We start from the raw sequence: 13525 nt of genomic DNA on the forward strand, positions 1-13525 counted from the left end.
GTAAAAACTGATTTGTGCTGTTTAGTCTGGACAGCTTACTGCTCATTATGTCCTCATTAAATGTGTGAAAGCTGGGCTGGAGAGATGGCTTAGTGGTTAAGCGCTTGCCTGTGAAGCCTAAGGACCCCAGTTCGAGGCTCGGTTCCCCAGGTCCCACGTTAGCCAGATGCACAAGGGGGCGCACGCGTCTGGAGTTGCTCTCAAATAAATAAATAAATAAATAAAGTTAAAAAAAATTTAAAAATGTGTGAAAGCTCACTAATGTTTTCTTACATTTTGTTAAACAGCCATTGCTTTTGGAAATCATGGTATGTTCTTTGGAGTTAATTGTCTTAATATTTTTTTCCTTTGTGTGTGTGTGAGTGAGAGGGAGAGAGAGAGAGAGAATAGGCATGCCAGAGCCTTCAGCCACTGCAAATGAGCTCCATACATGTGCAAACCCTTGTGCATATGTGTGACGTTGCACACTTGCGTCACTGTGCATCTGGCTTACATAGGACCTGGAGATTCAAACATGAGTTCTTAGGCTTCACAAGCAAGCACCTTAACCAGTAGACAATCTCTCCAGCCTTAGCTTTGTTTTTAAGACTATACTATGCCTGGTGTGGTGGAACACACCTTTGCTCCTTTGTTCTCAGCACTCAGGAGGATCACAAAGAGTTCAAGGCCAGCCTGGCCTAGAATAAGACCCTGCCTCAAAAACAAAGCAAAACAAAACAAAAATAAAAACTGTATTGTTTATACTTAAGAACTTGCAGAATCATCTTGATTAAATGTTCTCAGGCCTTGTAAATAAATCTTGACACATGTAAAAACAAAAACAAGCCGGGCATGGTGGCGCACGCCTTTAATCCCAGCACTCGGGAGGCAGAGGTAAGTGGATCACCATGAGTTCGAGGCCACCCTGAGACTCCATAGTGAATCTCAGGAGAGCCTGAGCTAGAGTGAAACCCTACCTTGGAAAAAGAAAAGCAGGTGTTCCACCATGCTAGGCAAGAAGTCTCCCAACTGCACTGTATCCCAGCCTCATTCTTAGATCACAAAATCTCTTCCAACGTTAGGTGAACTCAGACAGCCCTGCTCCAAGGTTTGCTTCCCCACCGGCAGCTGGCTTCCTTCCTTCAAGCCAGGAGGACACAGTGAGGGTCAGAAGGTTGTATAAGAGTGAAGTGAAATGAGTGACTGAGGGTGTGGCTTTGCTGAGGGGACGGAGGGAAAACTGGTCACTGGAGAGTGGAACTCTTTCTCCCTCTGCCCTTTAAGTCAACGCCCTACTTCCCTAGCTGGCGAGAGGTCATCTCCAAGGGGTTTGCCCAGCTTCTGTTCTCTTACTGGTCTTAATCTTTTTCAGAACATTGAGCCACAAGTGACAGTTTTCATCTTTACCCTAGAACTTCAGGACTGCCTCTCCACCAGGGAGAGCCTCACCACACTGTTCTTTGGCCTTCTTGAAGGTAAGTGGAGGTCTGGAGTGACATTTGGTGTGTAGGCTTGCTGGATAGCAGTCTTGAAGCCCAGGGTTCCAGTAAGAGGAGAGCTGGAGAGTCTAGGGCCAGGCCCTCCTTGGCCACCAGCTCCCACTGGACTCAGATAGGGCAAGGCTCTGTGTGGTTGCCAAGGAGGCCGGGGGACCTCAGGCAGGTATGGAGAGCGCCGAAACTTAGCTCCACCTACTCTGGTCCCTGGGGCCTTTGCCTCGGCTTGAGAGGGCTCTGAAGGGCACCTCTGATGCTAGAAAGCTCCAGGTAGGCACACAACCTACCAAAGAACTAGATTGCTGTGGTTTTTCTGAGGTGGAGAGGGAGTCTCACTTTGTAGCCCAGGCTGGCCTTGAACTCAAGGCAGTCATCCTGCCTCAGCTTCCTGAGTGGTGGAATTATGAGCAGGTACTAGTTGTCATGCTGTCTCTTTGGTGTTTTTTGACCTGCTCCGTTTCCGACCTGGGCCGGTTCACCCCTCCTTAGGCAACCTGGTGGTCCCCCGCTCCCGGGAGGTCACCATATTGATGCCGAACTTAGTGCGGACACCCGATCGGCATAGCTCACTGCAGCCCAGAACTCCTGGACACAAGCGATCCTCCCGCCTCAGCCTCCCGAGTAGCTGGGACTACAGGCACGCGCCACCGCGCCCGGCTCCTTGGTGTTTTTTGTTTTAACATTTTTATTTAGCTTTTATTTTTTTTTAATTTTTTTTTTTAATTTATTTGAGAGTGACAGACACAGAGAGAAAGACAGATAGAGGGAGAGAAAGAGAATGGGCGTGCCAGGGCTTCCAGCCTCTGCAAACGAACTCCAGACGCGTGCGCCCCCTTGTGCATCTGGCTAACGTGGGACCTGGGGAACTGAGCCTTGAACCGGGGTCCTTAGGCTTCACAGGCAAGCGCTCAACCGCTAAGCCATCTCTCCAGCCCTTATTTAGCTTTTATTTTTATTTTTTTATTGTTGTTTTGATTTTTCAAGGTAGAGTCTCACTCCAGGCTGACCTGGAAGTCACTATGTAGTCTCAGGGTGTCCTCAAACTCACGGTGATCCTCCCCCCCTTCCTCCCGAGTACTGGGATTAAAGGTGTATTTTAACTTTTTAAAAACTTAGCAGGCTGAGCCAGGCATGGTGGCACAGGCCTTTAACCCCAGCACTCAGGAAGCAGAGGTAGGAGAATTGCCATGAATTCGAGGACACCCTGAGACTACATAGTGACTTCCAGGTCAGCCTGAGCTAGAGGGAGACCCTACCTCAAAAGAACAACAAAAAAAATTATTTGCCTATTTGTGTGTGTATGGGCTCACTAGCATCTCTTACCACTGTAAACAAATTTCCATCCAGCTTTATGGAGGTGGCTGGGAGAATTGAACCCAGACCAGAAGGTTTTGCAAGCAAGTGCCTTTAACTGCTGAGCCATCTACCAGCCCTTCTGTTTTTTAATTATTTATTTATTTGCAAGCAGAGAGAGCGAGAGAAAGAGAGAGAATGGGCACACCAGGGCCTTCTGCCACTGCAGAAGAACCTCAGATGTGCTACTTTGTGCATCTGGCTCTGAATGGTTATTGGAGAATCGAAACCCATAAAGGCAGACTTTGCAAGCAAGAGCTTTAATCACTGAGGCATCTCTCCAGCCCCTATTTTTATTTTATTTCTGGTAATTTCATACATGTATAAAATGTATTTCTATCATACCCCCATTACCTTCTGTTGTGGGGTCCCTGGTTCTTCAAGAGGCCATTGTGCACCAGCTCCTTGGAGGCATCCAGGCAACTTGGAGCAGGGTCTTGAGTGGCCATGAGTGCGACAGGAAGAAACACCCAGGAGACAGCTTCAGAGAACAGCTTCTTTATTGATCAGGGGACTGAGTTGTTACAAGCAGCTGAGAGAGAGCAGGAAGAGGGTCCTAAGGGGATTGGTGGGTTCAAAGGTTCTTGCCAATGCCTAGGGACATTCATTCCAGCATGTAGGGAGAGAGCCGGGTGATCTATGTAGTGGCGGGAAAAGGCATGGGGTGTGAGTCGCAGGGGGACGGGCTGTGTGAAGATGGCTGGCTGATACCGTATAAGGAGTTTCCTAAGCAACTGGCCAAAGGTCACAGGGCTATGAGCAAAGCCTAAGTCTTATCAGGAGTCCAAGTGTCCTGGGCTGGAAAGGGAGTGGCCCTACCTCCTGCCTATCTTGGGGCCCGAGATTTTTGTCTGGGGGCCCAGGAGCCTGGCTCACTGCAACCCCCGAAAATGGGGGAAGGAGCCTCCCTGCCCGTCTGGGACCTGAGATGTGTCCAGCGGTTCAGGATGCTACAACCTCTCCTCTCCGTAGCCTGGGGCCCTTAGTCATGTCTGACAGTTTAGGCTTGCTTTAACCTGGGGCCCTGCCTGTGTCCAACACTCTGTTATTCCTCTCCACCTTCCAGTGAACCCAGTCTTCCCAACGAAGTAGAAAACATAGGATAAGAGTCATCCCTTCTCTGCTTTTGTGTGTATGTGTGTGTATATGCACACATGCACTCATGTGTGTACGTACATCTGTCAACAATTATTTACAGGAACATGGGAAATGTACTAATACCTAGACCACTGAGAAAAATGTCTCCCCTTCCCTCCAGAAACTACTAACTGCCAATTGCTCCTCAGAGAGGGATGTAGCCCTTATGAGACCCTTTTGCATCCCTGATGGAATGTTGATGGGCCCAATCTTGTGCAGGTGGCCATAGCTCTCTGAGCTCAATAATACAATGGCCACGTCCTGTCCAGAAGACAGTGATCCATGACACTCCTCCCCAAACTATGGCTCCTACATCCTGCAATATTCCCTGAGCCTTGGGGGTGGGGGTGATAGAGATATCCTTTAGTGTCTCATAAGTTAAATTCTCTTTTTAAAAATATTTTGTTTTTGTTTATTTGTTAGAGAGAGAGTGAGAGAGAATGGGTGCACCAGGGCAAGTGAACTCAACACATGAACTACCATGTGCATCTGGCTTACATGGGTTCTAGCAAATCAAACCTGGGTCCTTAGACTTCGCAGGCAAGCACCTTAACTGTTAAGCCATCTCTCCAGCCCTAAATTCTTTTTTTTTTTTAATTATTTATTTATTTGAGAGCGACAGACACAGACAGAAAGACAGATAGAGGGAGAGAGAATGGGCGCGCCAGGGCTTCCAGCCTCTGCAAACGAACTCCAGATGCGTGTGCCCCCTTGTGCATCTGGCTAACGTGGGACCTGGGGAACCGAGCCTCGAACCGGGGTCCTTAGGCTTCACAGGCAAGCGCTTAACCGCTAAGCCATCTCTCCAGCCCTTTTTTGTTTTTTTTTTTAACATATTAGAGAAAGAGAGAGAGAGAGAGAGACAAGCTAATAAAAACTAATAACCAGGGCCTCTTGCCACTGCAAAAATATTCCAGATGTCTGTGCCACTTTGTGCATATAGCTTTATGTAGGTACTAGGGAATTGAACCCAGGCCAGCAGGCTTTACGAGTTTAAGCCCCTACCTTTAACCACTAAGCCATCTCTCCAGACCCTAACTTTAATAATTCTTTTGTTTGTTTGTTTGTTTGTCTTTGCTTTTGTTTTTTTGAGGTAAGGACTCATTCTAGTTCAGGCTGACTTGGAATTCACTATGTAGTCTCCGGGTGGCCTCAAGCTCACAGCAATCCTCCCACCTCTGCATCCTGAGTGCTGGGATTAAAGATGTGTGCCACCACACCTGGCTAAATTCTTTTTTTCTTTTTTTTTTTAAATGAGAGACAGAACAGAAAGAGAAAGAGAATTGGCATGTCAGGGCCTCCAGCCACTGCAATTGAACTCCAATGTGTGTGCCACCTTGTATGTATGTGCAACTTCAGGCATGCATCACTTTGTGCATCTGGCTTTCATGGGATCTGGGGAGTTGAACATGAGTGCTTAGGCTTTGCAGGCAAGCTTCTTAACTGCTAAGCTGTCTCTCCAGCCTTATTTAAATTCTTGACTGCGAATCTGACTGGTTGGCTGTTTATCAGGAGGCTGTCCCTGACCATGGAGTCAGAAGGGTGTTAGGTCTGTTAAGGCCTGAAGCTGATAGAGACTCCATAGGAAAAGGTAGAGAGCCATCTGCTGAAGGATTCTGATACTCAGTGCCAACACCCCATCTGCCCATCCTTAATCTAGGAGATGGGCAAGGTGGTGGCATCCTTTCTATACGTGCAATCTCTCCCCACACTATACTAGTTCCACAGGCCAACTGTAGCTTGTCCACAGGCCCCCATTAATACTCTCCCTCTAACTCACCTTGGTGGCACAATTGAAACAGGAGAGGAAAGGAATAAAGACCAAGGCACCGAGATTACAAGAGAATAGTGGCTAAGACCCAGGTGGAGTCACCTCCAAAAAAAAAAAATGAAACACAAAGCCCAGCCCTGATCCAAGGTGTTACACCCTTTTTATAGTAAAGAGCAAAACATGGCTGTCTACTTCTTTCCTCTATCTCTTGGCAGGTCAGGGTTACAAGGAGGTCGGCTCAAAGACGCTGGCCAGCCACAGATGTTTCAGCTCTCTTTTCTCTAGTTTGCCTTTATCACCACACCCTGGGCTTCAAGGCTGTTTCCAGTCATCAGACACTAGCTCTCCTCTCTGTTCTGAGGGCTCCAACCCCTTACCACACAATGAGTTTGGTTCTCAAATCCAGGTGAATGCGCCACTGGACATAGGCCTGCTGGCTCCAAGATTCTGCGGTGGGCCCAGATATTTTATGAACCCTCAGGGTCACCCTGAAATGTATGACCGCCATTTTAGTCTTAAGTATTTTCCAGAGAAGAAATCCTTAGTTCATTCATTTTTTCCAGAGTGTCTGGAAACCATTGCTTAGAGTTTGGGTGGGTCTTATGACTGAGGAAAACGGCTGATTTTAGGTATGTATATCTCAAACTTAACTTATAGTTAACTGAGCTTCTTTTCTTACAGCCATAAATAAAGACAAAATACTCCTCATTGGTTTTGATATCAGTGCATTCCTGAGCTGCTCACCAAGTTCGGCAGAGGGGTAAGGTTGGCTTACCTAATGGGTGATCTATAATGTGTATTCATGGACAGAGCTGACCAAGTGTGGCAGAGGCACAACTGCATCCCAAAGAGAAGTGTTATCTAGGCTGCTGTGAAGAAGGTTGACTAAAGGAGGGGTACTTACAAGCCCTGAGCACAGTGCCTGAGGCTTTAAAAAAGTATTTATTTATCTATGAAAGAGAGAATGGGTATGTTAGGTCCTCTTGTTGCAAACTCCAGATGCATGTGCCACATTGTGTGTCTGGCTTTACATGGGTACTGGGGTATTGAACCTAGACCAGCTTTTTTTTTTTTTAAACTTCCAATCTTCCTGCCTTGGCCTCTGAGTGCTGGGAATACAGTTGAAGTAGACAGCTGCTGGTATGGACTTCCAAACAGACAGTTTATGGGAGGAACAGGAATTAGTTTATGGATCCAAGGGGAAGTGCCATCAACAGTAGGAGAAACTGCTGGGCATGGTGGTGCACGCCTTTAATCCCAGCACTCAGGAGGCAGAGGTGGGAGGATTGCCGTGAGTTCGAGGCCACCCTGAGACTCCATAGTGAATTCCAGGTCAGCCTGGGCTAGAGTGAGACCCTACCTCGAAAAACAAAAACAAAAACAAAAAAACAGTAAGAGAAACTGGCTCCCATTTAACTCTCATATAACTCCAAGCAGAGAGAAACTGCCTCCAGTCAGCAAAAACTAAAAAGTAGCAAGAACAAACCAGCAGCAGTCTTTAAGTGGGGAGTCAAACTTGGGCCAGTAGGCTTTGCTAGCAAGTACCTTTAAATACTGAGCTCCCCAACCCTCCTTTTGCATTTCTCTTCTCTTTGTTTTAATTTTGTTTTTGTTTTTCGAGGTAGGGTCTCATTGTAGCCCAGCCTGACCTGGAATTCACTATGCAGTCTCAGGGTGGCCTCGAACTCACCTCTGCCTCCCAAATGCTGGGATTAAAGGCGTGCACCACCACTCCCGCCTGCTTTTTTCTTTTCTAACATAGGGTCACATGTTTCCCAGGCTAGCCTCTAGCCTCAAATTCACAATGTAATCTAAGCATTCCTTGAATTTCTGATCCTCCTGCTTCCCACCTCCCAGTGCTAGAAGGACAGATATGTACTATGGTCCAGTTTACACTGGGCTGAGTATCCAACCCAGGACTATGCGTGCGAGGTGAGCACTCTGTCATCTTCAGCTAGTCCCTAGTCCTTTGAGGACTTGGTAACTCAGTGATTAATTATCATGTCCCTTCAATCCCACAGCACATCTTGTTCTTTGGCTGACAGCCTGGCCCTTCTGACTGACCAGGAGCAGCATGGGAAGACAGCCGCAGCCTCAGCCCTGAATGGCTCAGCCTATCAGAGAGTGTGGGAGGCCTTTGCGAACCAGTCCAAGGCTGAAAGGGACGTCTTCCTGCAAGATACATTTCCTGAAGGCTTCCTCTGGGGTGTCTCCACAGGAGCCTTTAATGTGGAAGGGGGCTGGGCTGAGGGCAAGAGGGGACCAAGTATCTGGGACCAGTATGGGCACCTGTATGACACCAAGGGCCAAGCAACACCAGAGGTGGCCAGTGACAGTTACTACAAGCCAGCCTCTGACGTGGCCTTGCTTCGCGGCCTCCGGGCTGGGGTATACAAATTCTCCATCTCCTGGTCCCGTATCTTCCCCACTGGGCTTGAGAGCAGCCCCAACCTCCACGGTGTTGCCTACTATAACACGCTCATCAACAACCTGCTGGACTCAAACATCCAGCCCATGGTCACACTGTTCCACTGGGACCTGCCTCAGGCTCTGCAGGACCAGGGCGGGTGGCAGAACGAGGCTGTGGTGGATGCCTTTCTACACTATGCAGCCTTCTGCTTCTCCACATTTGGGGACCGTGTAAAACTGTGGGTAACCTTCCATGAGCCATGGGTCATCAGCTATGCAGGCTATGGCACTGGTCAGCACGCACCAGGCATCTCTGACCCAGGAGTGGCCTCTTTTAAGGTATTTCCTTTCAAGAATTTTTAAAAATGTATTTATTTTGTTATTATTATTTTTGTTGTTGTTGTTGTTTGAGTTAGGATCTCACTCTAGTTCAAGCTGACCTGGAATCCACTATGTAGTCTCAGGGTGGCCTTGAATTCATGGTGACCCTCTTACCTCTGCCTCCTGAGTGCTGGGATTTAAGGTGTGCAACACCATGCCTGGCAAATTCATTAATTTGAGAGAGAAAATATGGGCATGCCAGGGCCTCCAGCCTCTGTAAGCAAACTTGGGACATGTGCACTACTTTGTGTGATTTATGTGGGTGCTGGGGATCAAACACCAGGCCTATCAGGCTTTGCAAGCAAGCACCTTTAAACCATCAGGCTACCCCTGGCCCCTAATTAACTTTTTCCTCCTAATTAATTTTTTGTTTTGTTTTTTCGAGGTAGGATCTCACTCTAGTCCAGGCTGAGTTGGAATTTACTATGTAGTCCCAGGGTGGCCTGGAACTCATGATGATCCTCCTAGCTCTGCTCCCCGAGTGCTGGGACTAAAGGCGTGCGCCAACCTGCCTGGCTAGTTATTGATGTGTTTGTTGGTTTGTTCATACTCTTAACTTGCTGACGTTCCTGAAGTTGGTGTTAATGTGGAATTGTTGGTGCCCTGCTGGAATTTGCATGAATGTAAGCCCTGTCAGTGGTGTCTGCACTGACTTGCTGATATCACTGTCATTGCTATTATTTTGGGTTTTGGAGGCAAGGCCACACTCTAACTTTGGAACTCACTCTGTAATCCAGGCTGGCCTTGAACTCAAGGTAATCTTTCTACTTCAGTTTCCCAAGTGCTCAGATTATTTTTTGAGACGCGGTTTCATGTTGCACATGCTGGCCTTTGAATTTCTATGTAGCCAAAGATGGCCTCCAACTTCTGATCTTCTTGCCTCCACCTCCCAAGTGCTGGCATTATAGGCATGTGTCACCTCTCCTGATTTATGTGGTGTATGCTCAGAAAGTATTCTGCCAACTGAGCTACACCCACAGCCCCATCGTTGATGCTGACTTGACTTCACCAACTTCTCATTGGCTTACTGGTGCTATTTTTTCTTTTCTTTTTCTTTTTTAAAATTTATTTTATTTACTGGGGGGGGAGGGAGGGAAAATAGGCACTCTAGGGCATTCAGCATGTGCCCCCTTGTGCATCTGGCTTACATGGGTCCTGAGGAATCAAACCTGGGTCTTTTGGCTTTGCAGGCAAACACCTTAACTGCTAAGCTTTACTGGTGCTATTTTTGACACTGACTTCCTCCTTCCTCCAAGGTGGCTCATTTGATCCTCAAGGCTCATGCCAGAGCTTGGCACCACTACGACAGTCACCATCGCTCACAGCAGCAGGGGCACGTAGGCATCGTGCTCAACTCAGACTGGGCGGAACCCCTGGCCCCAGAGAGTCCCGAAGACCTCATGGCCTCGGAGCGCTACTTGCACTTTATGCTCGGCTGGTTTGCGCATCCCATCTTTGTGGATGGAGACTACCCTGCCACTCTGAAGGCCCGAATCCAACAGATCAACCAACAGTGTGGTGCCCTGGTGGCCCAGCTCCCCGAGTTCACCAAGGCAGAGAGGCAGCTCCTGAAAGGCTCAGCGGACTTCCTGGGCCTTTCACACTACACCTCCCGCCTTGTGGGCACGGCTGCTCAGCACCCCTGTGTGCCCAGCTATGACCACATTGGAGGCTTCTCCCAGCATGTGGACCCCACCTGGCCCCAAACAGCCTCTCCTTGGATCCGTGTGGTTCCCTGGGGCATAAGGAGGCTGCTGAGGTTTGTATCCATGGAATATACCAAAGGAAGAGTTCCCATCTACCTGGCTGGACATGGCATGCCCATCGGGGAAAGCGAGGATGACCTTGAGGACTCCTTAAGAGTGGATTACTTCAGCCAGTACATCAGCGAGGTGCTCAAGGGTAAGAAAGACAGGCGGCCGTCATCTGAAGTGGGCAGCGAGAGCCCTGGTTACCCGAGGCTGTGGCTATGGCTCGGTGGGTAGAGGGCTTGTGCAAGCGTGGAGGCCAGAGTTCGGATCCCAGCACCACGTAAACGTGGCCGTGTGTGCCTCTAATCCCCATGCTGGGGAGGTGGAGACAGGCAGGGTCCCTGGGGCAAGCTGGTTAGGTAGACTGGACAAATTGGTGAGCTGTGAGCTCAGTGAGAAACCCAGGCACCCTGCATTTTCCTCTGGCCTCCACATATGTGCACGACTACACTATACACACCACACATACTACACACTTGTCAAAAAAAACTTTAAAATTGCCTTTAATCCCAGCACTTGGGAAGTAGGGGTAGGAGGATCGCCTTGAGTTCAAGGCCACTCTAAGACTACACAGTGAATTCCAGGTTAGCCTGGGCTAGAGCAAGACCTTACCTGGCAAAACCAAAGTAAGTAAATAAAATAACTTTAAAATTGAATAAATACATAAATATACTTATCAGATTGTGGATTTGCTTGGTTAATCCAGGATGATTTCATCTTGAGACTGTTAGTTGCCTCTGCAAAGATTTTTTTTTTCCAAATAAGGTTATATTTATGGGTCTCTGGGTAAGGGTAAGACATATCCTTATAGGTACCACCATTCATTCTACAACACTGGGGAATGCACTTCTTTAGGCTTTGTTATTTTATTTATTTACTTAATTTATTTGTTTTCTGAGGCAGGGTCTTGCTCTAGCTAAGGCTGACCTGGAATCCATTATGTAGTCTCAGGATGTTCTCAAATTCATAGCATTCCTCCTAGCTCTCTCCCGAGTGCTGGGATTAAAGACATGAGCCACCATAGGTTTTCTTTTTTTAAAAAAGGAGGGGGTGCTGGAGAGATGGTTTAGCAGTTGAGGCATGTGCCTGCAAAGCCAAAGGATCCTGGTTCAACTCTCCAGGACCCACGTGAGCCAGATGCCCAGTGGGGTGCACACATCTGGAGTTTGTTTGCAGTGGCTGGAGGCCCTGGCGCCTCTCTCTCTGTCTCCCCCTCCTTCTTTCTCAAATTAAAAAAAATTTTTTTTAATGGAGCTGGGAGCTTCCAAGATGTCTTAGTAGTTAAGGCACTTGCCTGTAAACCCTAATGATCTCAGTTCAATTCCCCAGTACCCATGTAAAGTTGGACACACAAAGTGGCACATGCCTCTGGAGTTTGTTTCCAGTGGCTAGAGGCCCTGCCACGCCCACTCTCTGCCTTTCTTCTCTCCTCTCTCTGCTTAAAAATAAAGTGAAATGAAAAAAAAAAAAAAAAAAAAAAAAAAACTTAAAGCCAGGCATGGTGGAGTATACCTTTAATCCCAGCACTTGGGAGGCAGAGGAAGGAGGATCACTGTGAGTTCGAGGCCAGCCTGGGCCAGAATGAGACCCTACCTCAAACACACACACAAGCACACACAATAGCTACCTATCATTCATATATATATACACACACACACACACACACACACACACACACACACACATACATATTGCCAGACATGATGGTACACTCAAGAAGCAGAGGTAAGGGGATCGCTGTGAATTTAAGGCCACCCTAAGAGTATATAGTAAATTCCATTTCAGCCTGAGCTAGAGTGAAACCTTGACTCAAAAAACCAACTAACCAACCAAACAAAAAAAGCATCTTGATCCTAGCAGGTTGATCATATTCTGTTACTCATTTTTAAGAAAGTGGAGTTTCTCTGCATTGAGATTTATGCTATAAAGGCAGCCCTGGGGCTAACTAAAGAGATAGCTCAGTTGGTAAAGTGCTTCCCTCACAAGCATGAGGACCTGGATTCATTTCTAGAACCCATATAAAAATACTGATGTGACAGCACATGCCTGTAATCCTAGCACTTGAGAGGCAGAGGTAGGAGGATTGCTGTGAGTTTGAGGCCACCCTGAGACTACATAGTGAATTCCAGATCAGCCTGGGCCAGAGTGAGATCTTACCTCAAAAGTCAAAACAAAAAAAAAGTCATGTCAAGACTAGAGAGATGGTTCAACGTTTAAGGCACATGCCTGCCAAACCTAATGGACCCAGGTTCTATTCCCCAGTACCTACATAAAGCCATATGCACAAAATGCTACATGAATCTGGAATTTGTTTACAGTGATTGGAGGCCATGCCCTACCTCAAAAAAAAAAAAAAATTAAAAGGCCAAGCGTGATGGCGCATGCCTTCGATCCCAGCACATGGGAGGCAGAGATAAGGAGTATTGATGTGTGTTCAAGGCCATCCTGAGACTATGTCAAGAATTCCAGGTCAGCCTGGGCTAGAGTGAGCCCCTACCTCAAAAAATGAAAAACAAACAAAAAAATTAAAAGAAAATGTCATGTCAAGCTGGGCATGGTGGCACACATCTTTAATCACAACACTTGGGATGCTGAGACAGAAAGATTGCCATGAGTTTTTGGCCTATAGAGTAATTTCCCTGTCAGCCTGGGCTAGAGTGAGACACTACCTCAAAAACAAAAACAAAACAAAACAAAACAAAAACATCCAAACAGAAAGAGAAAAGAAATAGAGAGAATGGATACACCAGGACCTCTAACTGCTGCAAATGAACTCCACATGCATGCAACACTTTGTGCATCTGGCTTTATGTGGGTACTGTGGTACAAACCAAGGTTGTTGGGCTTTGCAGGCAAGTATCTTAACCACTGAGACATCTCTCCAGGCCCAGTTTCTACTAGTAATAGTAGAACCTACTACTAGAAAGATTAAACTTTTTTTTTTTTTTTTTGGTTTTTCGAGGTAGGGTCTTACTCTGGTCCAGGCTGACCTGGAATTAACTATGTAGTCTCAGGGTGGCCTTGAACTCACGACAATCCTCCTACCTCTGCCTCCTGAGTGCAGGTATTAAAGGCGTGCACCACCACACCCAGAAATTTCACTTTTTTAAGTCAAAAATAATAGCATTTCTTTTTCAAGGTAGAGTCTCACCCTAGCACAGGCTGACGTGGAACTCACTCTGTACTCTCAGGATGGCCTCGAACTCACAGTGATCCTCCTATTTCTGCCTCCCAAGGGTTGGGATTAA

At 47.3% G+C, this 13525-nt stretch overlaps 1 protein-coding gene across 1 annotated transcript in view; it reads left to right on the forward strand.

Moving 5' to 3' along the window:
• The window catches only part of Lct (lactase), a 64439-nt gene that overhangs the window by 21275 nt on the left and 29639 nt on the right, over positions 1-13525 (forward strand). The window contains exons 4-7 of the mRNA XM_004668155.2: positions 1352-1454; positions 6418-6496; positions 7758-8484; positions 9783-10428. Coding sequence (XP_004668212.2) covers positions 1352-1454; positions 6418-6496; positions 7758-8484; positions 9783-10428 — 1555 coding nt within the window. The remainder of the gene's footprint in view (positions 1-1351; positions 1455-6417; positions 6497-7757; positions 8485-9782; positions 10429-13525) is intronic.

This window comes from Jaculus jaculus, chromosome 5 (genome assembly GCF_020740685.1).
Source record: "Jaculus jaculus isolate mJacJac1 chromosome 5, mJacJac1.mat.Y.cur, whole genome shotgun sequence".
Taxonomy (NCBI): Eukaryota; Metazoa; Chordata; class Mammalia; order Rodentia; family Dipodidae; genus Jaculus; species Jaculus jaculus.